Source organism: Hippocampus zosterae, chromosome 6 (assembly GCF_025434085.1).
Source record: "Hippocampus zosterae strain Florida chromosome 6, ASM2543408v3, whole genome shotgun sequence".
NCBI lineage: Eukaryota > Metazoa > Chordata > Actinopteri > Syngnathiformes > Syngnathidae > Hippocampus > Hippocampus zosterae.
The window spans coordinates 9,248,522-9,265,035 of NC_067456.1; the positions used below are offsets into that span (position 1 = coordinate 9,248,522).

The following is a 16,514-nucleotide window of genomic DNA, read 5'->3' on the forward strand; positions in this document are numbered from 1 at the left end:
TATTTTATTCTTTTTAAACTGCACGTGACGCATTTGACCGCTTAAATCTAGCGCCAAACTGCGGGGGCTCGTGCCGGAGGGGAAAACTATACTCACACACATCACGCAACGGGTTTCTAAGGAGACTCAAAGCAAACCAGCGAGTTGGGGGTGCGAAGCAGCCGGAATTCCGCGGGAAGCACTGTCAGTAAAAAAAAATAATACGGGCATTTAACCACAGCAAACCTGTGAGAAAAATACAATTGGAATTAAATTAAAAAAAAAAACGAAAATAAAAATGGTGATACAATGGTTATTAATTTAAGTGTGTTGTGTATTGCAGTTGCAATAGCCACGTAAATGACAATAAAATAATAAAATAAACAATAAGTAACCACAAACACACGCACGCATTAAAAGGCACTAAACAGTACCTATAGTAAATTCTAAATTCAACAGGAAATTTACCAACGTATTAACAAAATAATGCTATGAATTAATTCAAATATATTTGATCATCCCCGCGACCCTGGTGAGGATAAAGCGGATCGGAAAATGAATGAATGAGTGAATATATTGGATCAATTCAATAAATCATTTAGATACACATTTACAGTAAACTTTACCCTTACCTGTCAAAAAAAACAAACAAACCCAACAACCATTCAAATGCTTATTTTGACTGAATGTCAGTTGTGTGCTCGACCACAGCTGGCTTCCAAACAGTTACTGTAACGTTACAAAACCTACTTGAGCTGGACGGAACTAAAAAAACAAAACACCACACTAAGCCAACGTGTGTCAGTGCTCGTGCACGTCACGGGTGGGCACATATGGAAGTGGCAGGTGGCAAGAGCGCGCACCCTCATTCGCGCCTTTCAGTCCACTTAAGCGCCACAGTCCCGCGTCGCGAGGCGGGCCCGCGGCGCAATGCGCGTCCATTGTTCAACCCTGATAACGTTGACTTCACCTCGTGATACACTACAATAATGCAAGTCAACCGTACTCCAGATTAACCGCGATACACTTTATAACACTGAAAACATCATATACGAAGCTTTTCCTGCAATGCCCAAATACGTGAGTAGGCCGACACTAAATTTGAATTATGAATGAAAATTCCAGAACGAGGCTATGGAATAGGACAAAAATGAACGTGTAATTATATGTTGTATAATTATGTAAAAGATGTTTTCATTAAAATATAAATACAGACATTACATATCAAAATATAATTTAGAGTCCTCATCTGCCTTTACCTGCAAACAAAGGCTCCCTTTAACAACAAAAGAAAACCCAAAATAAAGCCTGCAGCCTTTAACCTGACATAAACTGTCCTTCAACTCATAGTTATTGTTTTTCTTTAACTGCTGTGTCCAGGTTACTAGTGGAAACCAAGACGCGGAGGGAACCTAAGTAGGAAAGGGCGCACTCAATTTGACGCATACGCACACACGCGCGCACACACACTTTGAGCGAGAGAGCGAAAAAAAGCTGCCAAACACAGAAGCGAAGCAAGATTTGGTTCCCGCCGCAGAGAGCGCCTGGGGTGGTACTATTTAGTAGCTCGGAGCTGTCCAGGAAAGAACAGACAACACACAACAGGTGCAAAGTCAGGAAGGTGCCGGCCATCCGCCTCGACTAGGCTTAGAAGACGAGACCAAAAAAAATAATAATAATACGACGGGTGCATGGGTGAGTGGTTCAAAACTTAAACTTTAAAACTATGTCTATATGTTTGCGCGGCTATTGATATTCATAAATATCTATTTATTTTTAACGAGTATAAAATACAAACGAAATGAGTTCGAATGAAATTAGACCAAAGTATGCATTTTGTATGGAAGTTTGTATGGCAGCAGATTAAAAGAAACGACATTTGAGTTTGTGAATCATGTGTCATAGGTCAGTAAAATTAATACATCAATTGAAACAAAGTTAAAACATGAACAGTTTTTTTGCAAGTTGACCATTACACTGTACAATGCCGTTTTTCCTCAGTACATTTAGTGAAACAAATGTTGCAGCAATATGCGATATCGATCCACTCTTTTCTACAAACTATTCAAATTTTGCTCCCAAATTATGGAGAGTAAATAACTGAACATTGTCTTCATCTTTAGAGCATTATGCCCCTTCCCAGATCCTGAAGAAGGCAATATTTAGTTTCAAGCAACAAATTATGATGATCTGTTAGTAACTTTTTAGCTTCTCCTTATATACAAGACTGATCATTTTCTGTGTTCGGTGTGCAGGCTAAGAAGAGAAGAATGCAGCAGGATGTGGCAGGAAGGAGGAGAAACTATCCTTTCCAGGTAATAGCTTACACCCACTCAAACCATTCAAGTTTTGGTCTGCTTGTTTTTGGCTTGAGCTGGCTGTGACAGTGTGGCAGTGTCCTACTGCAGGCTGATGTTGGATTGACAGCTGTCAGTTGCACTCCTCACTGCTGCTGCTACGACAAACAGGCGCCCTTCCTCTTACACACACACTTTGTGCCTGCATGGTAAGCAACGTAATGCTGGCTGGAGTTGCTTCTGCCAGCGAATAACACTCTGCGGTCTGAATATTTGTAGATACACTTAATGTAGGTTTGGGATGCTTTTACATATTATACAGTAATCTTTGTGTATTTTAGATTCAAAATTCACATATTGACCTATTTTTAATTTTGTAATTCAACTATTTACAGCGCTTTGCTGAAAAAGCACAAAAAACCCATTTGCGTTTTTTGTGCTTTCTGAAACACCCTAAAATGCCACAAGGCGGCGCCAAAACCCTAAATTAAGCCTGGGTTGTTTGTGATTTTAGAATCTTCATCACCAATTAACAATTGCGTTTTTTTGTGGCATAGCTCATTCACTATACCCTGCATGTAGTTGAATACTACGGAATTATTGAATTCATATGTCTACAAACAGGGTTGTGATGTTTTAAATCATATCTAAACCGGTGAATAATGAATGTCAGTCTCGTTGTTACGACTGTGGATGGTCGTGAGGCAGTGTCTTGTTAGCTGGTTTGTTGTTGCGTGCCAGCTTACCTGTGACTGCCCAACGACTGTTCACACCAACACACACGACTGCATTTACAGAGTGCCTGTTTCGTTATAAGTACCATGGCAACAAGCTTTTGACTGAATTGCGACAAACAGTATGCCTTGGGTTGGACCACCATTTTATGCTTCCAACTTTGTGGGGACAGTTTGGGCAAAGCTCTTAAATGTGTTCTCTTTACACAAAGCAAAGTTCACAAATGCATGCTCAGAGAATTTGGCAAATACCTTGGCTTGGTCGTCTTTTGTTTCCACTTTATATGATAGCCAGGTGTCCCAATACAGTTTTCTAAATAGCATCTGCTTACCTTTACCGATTTTTGCTTTGGTCACTACTTGACTAACTTGGCTCCTTCAGTTTTGGATAAGTTATTAACATTTGTAATTTAAATAAAATAGTAATTAGCTCATATTGTAGCAGGACAACTCAACGACATCAACACGCCTGTATTTTGTCATGTGTGCTGGTATAAATGCGACTCATGGTGGATGCGGTTGCGTGTGCTAATCCAATCTTATGGTCCTGACTTTCCTGCTTTGAGCCACAAAAAAATCAAATTCTGTGTTTCGAACATTATACATAAACATTTGAAGGATTAAAAACACAATTATAAAATGGGGACATAAGTACCTTACCTGATAACTGAAATGATCCCATTGAGTCCTTGATGCTGAAAGGAAACAAAAGGCACAAATCCTCACTGGTGTATATTTGCAACATTACCACTAATACCTTCAACAGGGGATCTTCCATTACATGAATTACACATATCAGTAATGCTGTACAGAATATATCAATCACAGATAATGTGTTGATGTAGAAATACATTTTAATTAAAAAACAAAAAAATCGTTGAGATGTTTCAAAGAAGAGCTTGGGGCATCAGTAAATGTAACACTTCAGTGGCTAAACATCCATCAGTGGTCTAAGAAAATTCATATTTTTTTTCATCAAATCCAATAGCCATACACACGTACACACACAAATACATTGTTACTAGCCACACATTGCTGCTATGATGTAAAAATGAATGTTTGATCATTCCACTGTTTGGAGTCATGGTCCAACCACGCTCAATGTAGCCTAACAGTTCAGTCCTGCTGATCCTGGTCGTCATGGCACAGGACAGGATTAGGCTGCGTGTCCCATCAGTAACTCTGAATAAACACCGTCATAGCTCCGCACGCTTTTTTACGATGATCTCCCGCACCAGCGCCGCCACCTCTTGGCGTACACTTTCCATGGGCTCGTCTGCTCGCCAGAAGCGCACCACTTTGCCCTCGGGATTCACTAGAAACTTCCAAAAGTTCCACTTGGGAATTTTCTGCACGGAATCTAGAGAAGAAAGATATGTTGTGCAAGATTAAAAGGACGGTACAAAGAAAAATACAGGAGGTCCTCGGTTGACGATGATCCAGACATACAATTTAAGTCACGAATGGCGTACAATGAACTATGTTGCTGGACAGCAAATAGATCGATGGAAACAAGAAACAACTAAATAATAAAAATTTATACAGGCAGATGTAGATTTTGTTTTTTGATACAAATGTACATTAAAAAAACTTTCCCCTAACTAAGTACAGGTTTGACTTGTTATAATACAGTATGCATATACTCTCAGATATCTAAAAATAATAGGTCCATATATAGCACAGGTGTCAAAGTTAAGGCCAACGGGCCAAATATGGCCCGCCACAACATTTTAGGTGGCCCCTGAAGGCAAATCATGTGCGTCAACTTCATGTTTCTTACTACCGGTAAACACAAAATTGCAAATTATCTTCTCTTTTAAAGCGTATTTAAGTGTTCTTTTTGGTGTTAGTGTTACTTATTCAGACGAGTTAACCATTCATGAAACAAATAGACAGTGACATGGTGCGTTCACGTGCTCGTACCTGTGAGGAATTTGAAGGCTGGTTCGGTCTCGGAGCCCATTATTCTGATCTTACCAAAGAATGGGAAGGTGACGCCGTAGGTAGACTTGGCGAACGCTTCGATGTAACTGCTGGTTCCGGGCTCGGTGTCACCGAACTGTCCGCAGGGAAAGGCCAGGACGTTGAAGTGGGACGTTCCCAGCTCTCTGTGGAGCTCCTGGAGCGACCCGTAAGCTGCCTCAGTCTGTTCGCTGTGGCTCGCCACGTTGACAACAAGGGAAGCCTGTGTGGAGCGCGAGACGTTACAGAGCTATCCCCAAAAAGACACACTGAACTCGACTTGCTACAAACTTGAGTAAAAAGTTCAGACAGAGTGTAATTTTGCGGTCGAGTTCTCTTAAGTCTAACTGATGATGTGGGCTTACTTTTCCTCGGTACTTCTCCAGAGAGACCGTCTTCCCTTTCGCGTCTTTCACCTCAAAAGAGTAAAAGTCCACTGGTTTTTGGGGCTTCAGCAGCTGTGTCTGGAGCAGGAATAAACAGCCCACGCCGACAGTCATGCTCAACAGGACGGTCAACCTCTTCACTTTGGGCGCGGAGGACTTGACGGGGTAGCCCCCTAAGGCCTCCATCTTAGAGGGGGCATAAAAGAAACCCGACGGGCGGGGGCGAGATGATTATGAAGGGACGCGGGCAGAGTCAAGCTAGCCGGAAATACTGAAACAATTGATTCAATCTGCGCGTTTCCTTCAAAATAAAATCATTAGTTCACTTTTACCTTTGATATTGACAAAGTCAAATGTTTTACGTTTACCCCATGTTTCAAGTTGTTTTTTTTCTGGACTGAGGTTTTTGCGCCTCCTTGTATCTGCTGGGAAAAAAAATACTTGTTGTGCCTGTCACTCACCACTAGCAAAGAAAGATATACAAACGTGCATGAGTCATCGATCAAATTTTGCCTGGTGCTTCTCCTGTTCAGAAATGCTCGAGCTTATCCGAGGTGACTTCGGAAGGAAAGGTTTGCCTTTCACTGGACAAAAAAAAAGATGGATGATTTTTTTTGTAAATAGCCAGGCAGGATTGTGTTAACTTATCCAATTTGACGTAATTGGTCCCAAAATATGTATTTGCACTCGTTGCAGGGTGAACCCGAGGCACGTGTGACGTCATACAAGCGCTTTCGAACGTGGCTCATCCGCAAGCGCAGTCGCGAGAGTCCCGCTGCGAGTACGCCCTTGGCCACTGGGCAGCGCTGTCGACCCACTTTTAAGTTAGATGGAGTCTGTCAGAGGCTGGAGCTGGATTCTCCCTCTAGGCATCAGGAAACTGCCCAGAGAGCACAAGGTAGTCTCATAAATGTAGATTTGGTGTGTTCTGGTGAAATAAAATAAGTAAATTTATGAATTTTAGGGGTCCTGAGCACCAATGGTATTTAGGCATCCTTAAACATGTGAATCAAAAATGTCAAGTTTTATTTTCCCTACACCATTTTGTAATTTAAAATGGCATATGGGTATGGGAAATATGATCGCCACATCCTTCAAAACACAATGCATAAATAAGTCCAATGGACCCAGGCCCAAAGTTCAACAAGAAGTCCTCGATTTTAGTTTAAAGCAGCCATTTTCAGGCAAATTTCCTCATAAGAGTTGCTCTAATATTTGCATAGGATGGATGCTTCAACTAAATGATCCTCAGGAGGAAGCCGGTCGGTATCCTAGACACATGGGTGACACGAAAATACTGTTTTGAGGCAAATTCCACAGCTTTGATCCAACAAACTCTGATTAGGGAAAAGGGACTTGGTGACGACAGTGAGGACCCATTCATTTCTGCTTGTAGCTTTAATTATTATATTGAAATATTTTTTCCTTTCTTATTTGTAAAGCCTGTCATTTAAGTACTCCACTGCATTTACAGAGCATTGTCTCAACATTCCAAACATACAAATGATCAACCATGGGTTGCCCTGAGCAATTAGTGAGGCTTTTGTGTCATTGCACCAGATCGCACATTTGAGGTTCTTGCAAAATGTTTGTTACACATGGATCAGTTCAACATGCAAATACATGCATTCTACTGAACAGAAGGAAGCTTGTGCAAACCCAACCTACCAATTCCAGTTAAATTCACGCCCTTCATGCACAAAGTGTAATCTTTATTCAATTATTTATTTCAATCAGAGTCCAGGCTGATTGTGTGTGACACCAACGCAACACCGAAGACGCAATGCATCATCATCGCAAACCCCAGAAGATGTTCGGGCATGTTCAATGCGCCAAAACAGGTGTGTTCATAGAACATGAGAAAAAACAACAACACCTGTGATGACCTGATTAGAAAAGTAGTTTATTTTTAAATGATTTTTGCAGGAATGGATTTGGACTGCACATGAAAGTGGAGATGCACAATCAACTGGTACACGCTGACTATACTTTTACTTGGCATGAGATGACCGGATTTGAATACTGTATTATTTGTATTACATAGCATACTTTGTGCCAGGGATGGGCAACTTAAGTACTGGAGGAGCAACAATTTTTCATCAGTATTATTTGGGGGACACATTGGACCATGCACTCTAACCAGATATAGAACAAAAGTGTCACTCTAAATATGGACAAAATACATGCAAGTGCGCAAAATACTTGCTCTTAATATATTTAATTTTTCATAATACATGTCTCCTTTATAAAATACAATACATGCTGATTTATAAGATCCGCTATTTTTACCAAACAACAAAGGGTTGAAGGAAACAACAAAATAATTAAATAGTAACTTTGTCATCTGCTGGTGAATGGTGATACAGTATTAAAATTTAAAACTAATCCCCCAAATGTAAAAAAAATCAAACAAAAAATCGGGGCCCACTCAAGTGTGGGTGCCACCAGTTGCTCATTCCTGCTCCATGCAATAAAGATCTGTTAGGGTGGTTCTGATTGTGACCAACAGGTGGCACTGTAGGGCTCTTCCTGCAGTGACACATGTGTTCATTTTGTCATTATTTAGTGTTTCTGTGAAAAGGACTTCATGCCTGTCCTTTAGAGATCTGATCATTGTGTTTTGTCACTGTGTTTGTCTTTGTGTCTGCCTTAGTTTCTATTTTTTGTTAAGTGCATTTTGTTCTGTCCACCCTGCTCCACCCTGCCTCCCTGTTTTTTGGGGTCCTACGTTACCACTTCGCAAAACCCTTAACAGAATGACCCGACCTCGACAGGTCAGGCAGGGAGTCCTTTTAACAGAAACACTAACTAATGACACAATGACCGACAGGTGTGCAACTGCAGGAAGAGCCCTACAGTGCCACCTGTTGGTCACAAACAGAACCAACCTAACAAGATCTTTTTCCAATGCACATTCAGAAAAAGTCGAAAGTGATCCCAAGCCATTTTCGGTCCTGAATGTATCTTCAGCGAGTCCGCGAGGAGAGTCAGCACTCAAGTTGGCTGCACCATCGCTGGTAAACGACTACTGTAAGACTATTTATCTACTTTGTAGTTATTCTCTATTCATCCCTCATACATATTATGACTTAGGCTACCTATGTGCTTCCCTACATGCCCCCGGTACTGACTGACCAACCGACGACTTATCTACCTAGTTACCCACCTACATACCAAGACACCTACTGACCAACTGATCACTTTGCCTACCGACTGACCACATCCCACCTACCAAGGTACCAACTGACTGACCTACTTACGACCGACATTTCAGTGGACTTCCTATCTCCTCCCTTGCAGACACGCATCTTCTAGACTGCAGCTGTACCGGCATCCTCGCATTAGCTCTGGACTCTTCTGTTTACATTTGGAATTCAGAAACCTGCTCTCTGCTCGGACGACTGGACCCGTGTCCCGAACAGGGTCGAGAGCGCCGCCAAACTGTCTCGTGCATACGCTGGAGTGCGGACGGCGGCGTTCTCAGTATCGGAACCGGACGAGGAGAGGTGCAGGTATGCACATAACAGGACATGCTGGGGGCTGAAGGCATGAGAGACCAAGTAGAATCAGCACTGCAATGTTTTTGTGTTGACTTCTCAGTTGTGGGACATTGAACAGAGGAAGAATGTGAGGTCACTGCTTTCACACCTATCCGTGGTTCGAGGTCTTTCCTGGAAACAGCAACTTCTCAGCAGGTAGCATTATCGGAAGCCCACCAGAGGTTTACCATCGAGGCTTTTCAATGTAATTTGAACTTCACCACAGAGCTGCATCCAATTCTTGTTGAAGGAATTAGCCTATCTGTCTATATGTGTGGGTGGCATGGTTCAGGGGTGGAATGCTCGTCTCCCAACCCAGAGGTTGTGGGGTTTGATTCCTGGGCCCTTGTGACCATCTCAAGGGTCCTTGAGCAAGATACTGAAGGCCCAGTTGCTCACAATGCTGCGGCATCAGTAGGTGAATGTGAAGTCAGTGTGAAGTGCTTTGAGTGGTGGAAAAGTGCAATACAAGGGAAAGATGAATGACCATATAAATTTGTTACAAATTCATTTCGGTGACAAGGAGCTGTTATTTATATAATAATCTTATATATTTATATTAGAGCTGTCAAACGATTAAAATATTTAATCGAATTAAAAATGCAACTGTCATAATTAACTCAAATGAACTAAAAAATTAATCGTGATTACTCACACATTTTTTTATCGTTTCTGAATTTCCTTTTACATTTTTTGTCCTATTTTTCCCCATTTTAATGCTCTCATCAACATGGAATCATGAATCAGTTTTCTAGGTGCCAAATGCAAATATTTACTGAAATAACAATTTTGATTTTCAATTTTACATGAACATTTTTCACTTGGTGCAGTTATTCACACATAATCTCTCACACAATATTACTGCCCATCAATAACGGTGAAGAAAATATTTTGTCACACAACAGCTGCTTTAACAGCTTTTTTTATGAAATCAAAACAGAGCAATATAACATTATAAAGTGCACATCTAAGGTACACTAGTACTCAGCCTATAGTGGATTTAAACCATGGTTGCATACTTCGTTTTTCTCAAGTTTACTTTCAACACCGCAGTCTGTTTCTGTATGTTTGTTGAAGAATAACGAGACACCGGACACCAGTGTTCATTATGTGCCGCTGTGTTCGAAACTGCCGGCCGTACAAACAAGCACACGCACTTCCGCCGTGCTGCAGGGGCAAACCATTCTGAAAGGGGGCGGGGTTCACTCCCCCTAACACAGTCAGGCTATGTTGATTGTGTTGGTCCTTCTTGCGCGGAAGTCTCTACGGTTTTGTGTAGACCTCATTTCAAATGACTACACTTGGTTCGATGACAACACTGGAGACGTTTTACTTTCGCTAGGTCGCTACTGTCAGACGAACACAGAGAAGCTCCACCGCTCTATTTATATGGACACGGAACGCTGTAACCTTCCACATAAAATAGTTCCAAACAAGTAACAATCGCGTCAGTGGCATACATCGTATACCTGTATGATACAGAGAGAGAGAAGAACAGATAACTTTGGTCTTGTCAGTGGAGCAATATGGCAACTATTTAATGGTAAACTATCCATTCATAAACTCTTTAAGTATCCGTTTTCGGTGTCTCGCGCTGCCGTGGCTGGCAAAACAGACATGGGCGTGGACTTCTGCAGCGCGCTTGTTGTTTTGTTTCTGGTGTATTTATAGAGCAACGTAACATCCGCTTGTGACGTGTGCCGCGTTAATCTTGCGAGAAAAAATTTAATCCCGTTAAAATTCATTTAAATTAATGCCAATAAAAACGCGCTAAACTGACAGCTCTAATTTATATATTTATAATGGCTTGTTTTTGCCTCCCTATGCCCCCCTACCTTGACTGACTCTTTGGCAGTGGCTCTACTCTAGGACACATACATCACAATGACTTGCGGGCTCCAGCTCCCGTAGGGCGCACGGCCGTCCAACAAGAGGGCCTGTGCAGCCTTCAGTGGTCCCCCGGAGGTGAGTGGCTGGCCAGCGGCTACGCGGACGGCCTTCTCCATATTTGGGACCATGACGTCACAGGGTCACGTCGGCCGCTAACCACAATGAAGCAGCCTAGCGCTGTCAAGGTGTCAATCAATAAAGTGACCTTTTTTTTTTCCTGAAGTGGGGTTCGCTCCAACTGATGTTTAACATCTTAAGATCTTTTGAAGCATTGATAGATTGTATGTGTTCAGGCGATGGGATGGTGTCCTTGGAAGAGAAATGTGATGGCAACGGGTGGAGGGTGGGAAGACGGAAAGCTTCGAATTTGGGACACACAGTTGGCCGGTTGCGTCGGTTCTGTTGACACCAATTCACAGGTGCATTAACACTCTGAGCATCACTCAAGCGCTGACACTATGACGTTACGGACCGTTGACTCTTGGAACAACTCCGATTGCAGATCTGCTCACTTAACTGGGTGGAGGCCACCAGAATCCTGGTGACCGGGCATGGGCGCCCCCATAACAGCGCCATCTGTTGGGATTGGAATTTCCCCTCACTCAGGCCTCTTTTGCACCTTTCAGGTAAAAGAACAATTCTTTCAGCAGTCTATTTTCCCTGGAGTTCGATTGAACCATTTTTTCCACCGAATACTACTCAAAAAGTAAATATGATACTAGGGCGGTGTATGAATCCGTGGTCACTTGAATAGAGATGTGAATATGGCAATTAAAATGAACACCAAAAGAGAATTATGAGAATATTTGTGACGTAGTGTATGTAGGAGTGGCATGTGCGTCGTGAGAAAAGCACGCTAATTTCAAGCGAGACACCCGGTATCATTTGTGCGTGTCATGGAAAATGTTGCTGGCTTATGAAATTGTTAAGCAGTCAGTCAATAAAGCCCAGCTAAGAAGCATATCAATTATCTTTGTCTTTGTTATTTTACTACTGGTCTCTCGCACCATCACAGCAGCATACGGAGAAACGATAGGTTAGCTTAGTGCTATATAGCTGCTACATCGCAATAGATTCAAGCAAGAAAAACACCATGAAAAATATAAAGGACAACATATAGAATTTTGCAATCATTTTGAATGCCGTAAGAGGGTGCAGGCATACTGCTAGTGGCTAACGGCGAGTCATTATTTGAAAAATCTGCTCCAAAGGATCTTATCACTACATCTCGTTCACCACATTATCAAGGTTCTGTAAATGGTGACGCTTGTTATGAGGTCACGTTTTTCAATGTTTGGAATCCAGACCTCTACCATGTAGCAATTCGAGAAGGTATTTCAATTATGACATATTTAAAATGCTTGCCAGTCGGAGCTCTCAAAGTTTCCCTTGAATGTCGCCATGAGTTTATATATTTTTTTGCTTTTTTTTTTTCCAGGTCATTCAGGTCGTATTCTGCACGTGTCCTTAAACAACGTCGGGAGCCAGCTCTTCACTGCAGGCGCCGATCAGTGTCTTCACATGTGGAACATGCCATTTCCCACATCTCAGCGTTGTACGCTTAAAACATGCGGTCAACACATCACCATTGCTGCAACGTGACAAATGCACAGTTCTCGTTCACACTTGCAGTCCACTGACAACACCAACTTTGTGACAAAAATTCACAGACTTCTAGCCCCTGAAAACCAATTTTACTATTAAAAAATAATAGAACTATTTGGTTCCCATAAAAAAAAAAACTTTTTTGATATTCATTTTGTGATATGTTAGTGTCGTGTTACCCGATTAACGGCTTACCACTGAATGGGAGTTTAAAGGTTTCCTCTTCTTTGAATTTACCGACCTCAAGCGGAAGCTGTGTCTCACTCGTGGGTGAGAAAACCACAAGAAAAACGCTGTCACGAAGTCTTCCTTTGAAAAATAGGACAGCGTTAATTTAAAAAAAAACACACACACACACACAAAAGAAAGACAACTTGTCATTTGTTATTTTTGTAAAGTAGAATTTCTTCTTGATTACATCACTGATGAAGTTTGTCATTGTGTGCAACACACAGATCACAATTTTAATTGGAGCCCGTTTCACCCCGTGAAAACACAATACATGTTCCGCGATGGAGATTACAGAAAGTACGAAAAAATAAGTGCTAAAAAAATCTGGGGAAAAAAAAAAAAAAAAAAAGCAAAAATGTGACTGATAAAAGTAAATTGCACATTTGTCTAAGGAAATCTAAGGTGCTTTATGAAATGTTTTGTAAAAGATATGTTCATTAAATGTCAACATTTTCCTATTGGTCTTGTGCTTCTTTAGACCAGAACAAAGGAAAGACATGTTATTTTGGTTATTCATAGCAGAGTATCATACCATTAATGGTCCAGCCCACTTGACATCTACCGAGGCCGTATGCAGACCACAATGTGAAATGAGTTTGACAACCCTGCTCTCGTCAGTTATGCACAGTACAATATGTCGCTGGGCTTCTTCTACACGTTGCGATCGATAGAAGGATATTATACAGACTCTTGAGCATCGGTGTGTTCGGGGCATGTGCGATAAAACACATTCTGTATATTGGTGCGATAAGTCTCACAAGCAATGTCTCTTGTGTGTGTGGGCTCCTGCCGACTGCCAGAACAGCAATTGATGTGTATGTTGCCCCTGGAGGCACTGAACGTGCAATGCCTCTATTGCCTTTTCACCAAATATTTGAAAAGGAACTATGCAAAAAAGGCTGTTTTGGAATGAAAAAAAGAAAATCAATGTCATACGTGGATCAGAGAACTAAAAGGGAAAATACTGTAACATAATCATTAAATTCTTTTCTTTCTGACCCCACGTCCCTGTAGTGAATCACTGATGTGTCTTGTGGGAACAAGATATATTTTTCTTCCACGCAAGAATTGTCACAAACCGAGATGAGGCATGTGGCTTTTTTGTTGTTGTTGCTGACTCATGCCTTTGCATCCCCCAAGAGAGTATAAAAGCTGTTAACCAAGGTGGTCTTAGAAGACGACAAAATGTTGTTGAGTGGCTTTCTTTCTGCAGCGGCTCTCCTCATGGTTGCACCAAGTGAGTAAAACCCTTTGTGATTGATGATTACTGATGCGTTGATTTTTTTTTTTTGATACAATGATTGATTTTTACAGGCGATGCAACTGAGATTATTGGCGGAAAAGAAGTCAAACCCCACTCGTTGCCTTACATGGCGCTGCTCGTGAAAAATACTCCGCATTGTGGGGGTGTTCTCATCAATCCACGATGGGTTCTCACTGCTGCCCACTGTAATGAGTAAGTCATGCGCTGATGTTTTCATGTGAAGAATAGCATAACATTCATTTCCCCAAAAATGTGAAAAGAAAAAAATGCCCGATTATTGTCAATGTCAAAAACATCGTTCGGTATTTATTTTTATTATAAAATATATTATTTTATTATTTTAATTGTATATGTAATATATGGATTCCAGAGTATTTTATTAATTATGACTTTTAGTTATTATTAGTTGTTGTTATTATGACATTTAAAAATCACGATCAATGACAAGTCTTAATGATGCTCGCGGGTGTGGTGGAGCCTTTCCCAGCCGTCTCCGGGCAGTCGGCGGGGTACACCCTGAACTGTTTGCCAGCCAATCACAGAGCACACCTCAATAAACAAACAATCACAATCACACCTGAGTACAATTTAGAGTGCGCCATTTACCTAGCATGCATGTTTTTGGAATTTGAAAGTAAACCCGAGTACCGGAAGAAAACTCACCCAGGCACGAGGAGATAATGCAAACTCCACACTGGATGGCCGGAGCCCGGAATCAAACCCATGACTTCTACGCTGTGAGGCAGATGTGATAACTAGTCGTCCACCATTCCACCAGTGTGTTCATATGTTATCCTATTTCTGTCAGAACAAAAGAAAATTAAATTAAAAACATGAAAAGAGAACTTTGTGTACACTCCAACTTTGCCTTAGAAGTGCACTCGTGATCTTAAAAAAAAAAAAGCTACCACATAATGAAAGAACGACATTGACAGGCTAACAAATAACATTGATAGTGGCGTCATTATAAACCTTTGAGTAACGGATTGAAAACAAAGGGTGGAGCAGCACATGAAGCCAGACAACATCACAATACACACAGGTATATTTTCTTATCCTCTGTAAAAATGAGCCAATTTCGCCAAAATTATTATTCACTTACTTCAAATAATATATCTTGACAAGCGGAACAAATAAAACATTTTTCACTAGATGGCAGAAGGTATAACCTATCGCTTGACTGCGATTCATGCAGCAGAATAATAAGAACGTGTTCATCTAAATGGAACTAGAATTCACACTGAAACATACGTTTGTGAGTAAATTGGGACAAGATCATTTTGTTAGTACATACTGCATACTTTGTGACGTTTTAGTTTGATGTCTTCAATAATCTGTTTGGACAACACTGATTTATTCATGTGACTTGACATCCACGTTCCCACCATTTGGTTCCTTTCCATACAGTACAAAGAGCGTGTGGCTTGGTGTACATGCCATTGACAAAAATGAAAAGGCCTCCCGCCAGATAAGAAACGTCCAAATCAAAGTTCCTCATCCCCTCTACGAACGCAAGAGCAAGGTCAATGACCTTATGTTGCTCAAGGTGAGGTACATCCCCACAGAAGTCTCTCTTTGACCATCACAAGCGCCAAATGCTTTTTCTTTCTTTAAACTAGGCATGTAGTTGATCATTTTTTCATGGTTAAACATTTAGTCGGTCACTGCTGAGCGAAGAAAGAAACAAAACAGAAATAATATTGATTTCTTTGTGTTATTTTGTGAAATCCCAAAACATTCATCGAGTCACATTGACCCGTGAACGTAACAGACAAATGAGGTGGCACTCAGATGAAAAATCTTGGGTGAGAACCTCAAGCTGGCCTTTCACGGAGTCTCGCCTGTCTGATTGTGATGAACAAAAATTTAAATGGTGAAGAAAAGTCACCTGAACACATTTTCAACTCACAACATTTCAGCTGGAGAAACCTGTGAAACAAACCAAGACAGTGAAGTGTTTGGAGCTGCCCAGGAAGGCCAAAGACCCAAAGGCCGGCAGCCGCTGTTTGGCGGCCGGGTGGGGCAGGACGAGTAACGAGAACAAGAAAATGTCCAACGTCCTCATGTCGGTTGAAGTGACCGTCATTGACAGAAAGAAATGCAATTCTAAGAAGTATTATAACCATAAGCCGGTCATCACTGCAGGCATGATATGTGCCGGTTCGAATGGTAAAAAGGTGACGGACACCTGCAACGTAAGTGCCATATTTGTACTTGTGTCCTTAAATCATTAAGATGTCCAAATCTCATGGTGTTCTGTCTCCAGGGAGACTCAGGAGGTCCACTGGTGTGCAAAGGAACACTTGTGGGGATTACTTCGTTCGGACCCAGGTATTGTGGCCTGATGGAGCCCCCCGGAGTCTATTCATTCGTCTCAATGGAGCAACTTGAATGGATCAGAAAAACCATGGCTGGAAACGAAATTTAATTGTCTTGTCTCTTCAGTTTACATTTCGGACCATTTCAATAAAGTTGAAATGAAAATTGTTTGCTTATACATTGATATTTTTCCAGATTGAAGTGGACAAAAGTGGGAATGCGCCTATGAATTTTGGTGGCAATTGTTCGTAGTTTTCAGACTTTTAGCTACGCTGAAGTTGGACGATGTACCCAGCATAAAACTGCAT

At 41.4% G+C, this 16,514-nt stretch overlaps 3 protein-coding genes across 3 annotated transcripts; 2 read left to right on the plus strand and 1 right to left on the minus strand.

The window, feature by feature from the left end:
* Positions 1-1,453: 1,453 nt before the first annotated feature.
* Positions 1,454-12,749, plus strand: LOC127601689 (cell division cycle protein 20 homolog B-like). Its single transcript, XM_052067226.1, has 12 exons — positions 1,454-1,674; positions 2,235-2,294; positions 6,055-6,256; positions 7,096-7,199; positions 7,285-7,330; positions 8,278-8,388; positions 8,659-8,870; positions 8,959-9,053; positions 10,753-10,972; positions 11,081-11,206; positions 11,290-11,413; positions 12,226-12,749. The coding sequence occupies exons 2-12, from the start codon at positions 2,250-2,252 to the stop codon at positions 12,387-12,389; spliced, it is 1,449 nt and encodes a 482-aa protein (XP_051923186.1). The 5' UTR covers positions 1,454-1,674; positions 2,235-2,249; the 3' UTR covers positions 12,390-12,749.
* Positions 3,847-5,619, minus strand: gpx8 (glutathione peroxidase 8 (putative)). The gene is made up of 3 exons (XM_052067299.1): positions 5,338-5,619; positions 4,934-5,195; positions 3,847-4,370 (listed from the first exon to the last, which is right to left on the minus strand). Exons 1-3 carry the CDS (start codon positions 5,542-5,544, stop codon positions 4,207-4,209), a joined length of 633 nt encoding a protein of 210 aa, XP_051923259.1. The 5' UTR covers positions 5,545-5,619; the 3' UTR covers positions 3,847-4,206.
* A 949-nt stretch (positions 12,750-13,698) lies between the features above and the next one.
* LOC127601719 (granzyme A-like) lies at positions 13,699-16,374 on the plus strand. The gene is made up of 5 exons (XM_052067285.1): positions 13,699-13,860; positions 13,938-14,079; positions 15,295-15,433; positions 15,807-16,082; positions 16,154-16,374. The coding sequence occupies exons 1-5, from the start codon at positions 13,809-13,811 to the stop codon at positions 16,313-16,315; spliced, it is 771 nt and encodes a 256-aa protein (XP_051923245.1). The 5' UTR covers positions 13,699-13,808; the 3' UTR covers positions 16,316-16,374.
* Positions 16,375-16,514: the final 140 nt, after the last annotated feature.

Coding starts and splice junctions, on each gene's coding strand:
- LOC127601689 (XM_052067226.1), top strand. CDS start 2,250: ATGCAGCAGGATGTGGCAGGAAGGAGGAGAAACTATCCTTTCCAG. Junction 6,257..7,095: donor AACTGCCCAGAGAGCACAAG/GTAGTCTCATAA, acceptor TATTTCAATCAG/AGTCCAGGCTGATTGTGTGT. Junction 9,054..10,752: donor AAACAGCAACTTCTCAGCAG/GTAGCATTATCG, acceptor ACTCTTTGGCAG/TGGCTCTACTCTAGGACACA.
- gpx8 (XM_052067299.1), bottom strand. CDS start 5,544: ATGGAGGCCTTAGGGGGCTACCCCGTCAAGTCCTCCGCGCCCAAAGTG. Junction 5,196..5,337: donor TGGAGAAGTACCGAGGAAAA/GTAAGCCCACAT, acceptor CGCTCCACACAG/GCTTCCCTTGTTGTCAACGT. Junction 4,371..4,933: donor AGCCTTCAAATTCCTCACAG/GTACGAGCACGT, acceptor TTTCTTCTCTAG/ATTCCGTGCAGAAAATTCCC.
- LOC127601719 (XM_052067285.1), top strand. CDS start 13,809: ATGTTGTTGAGTGGCTTTCTTTCTGCAGCGGCTCTCCTCATGGTTGCA. Junction 13,861..13,937: donor TCTCCTCATGGTTGCACCAA/GTGAGTAAAACC, acceptor TGATTTTTACAG/GCGATGCAACTGAGATTATT. Junction 14,080..15,294: donor ACTGCTGCCCACTGTAATGA/GTAAGTCATGCG, acceptor CTTTCCATACAG/TACAAAGAGCGTGTGGCTTG.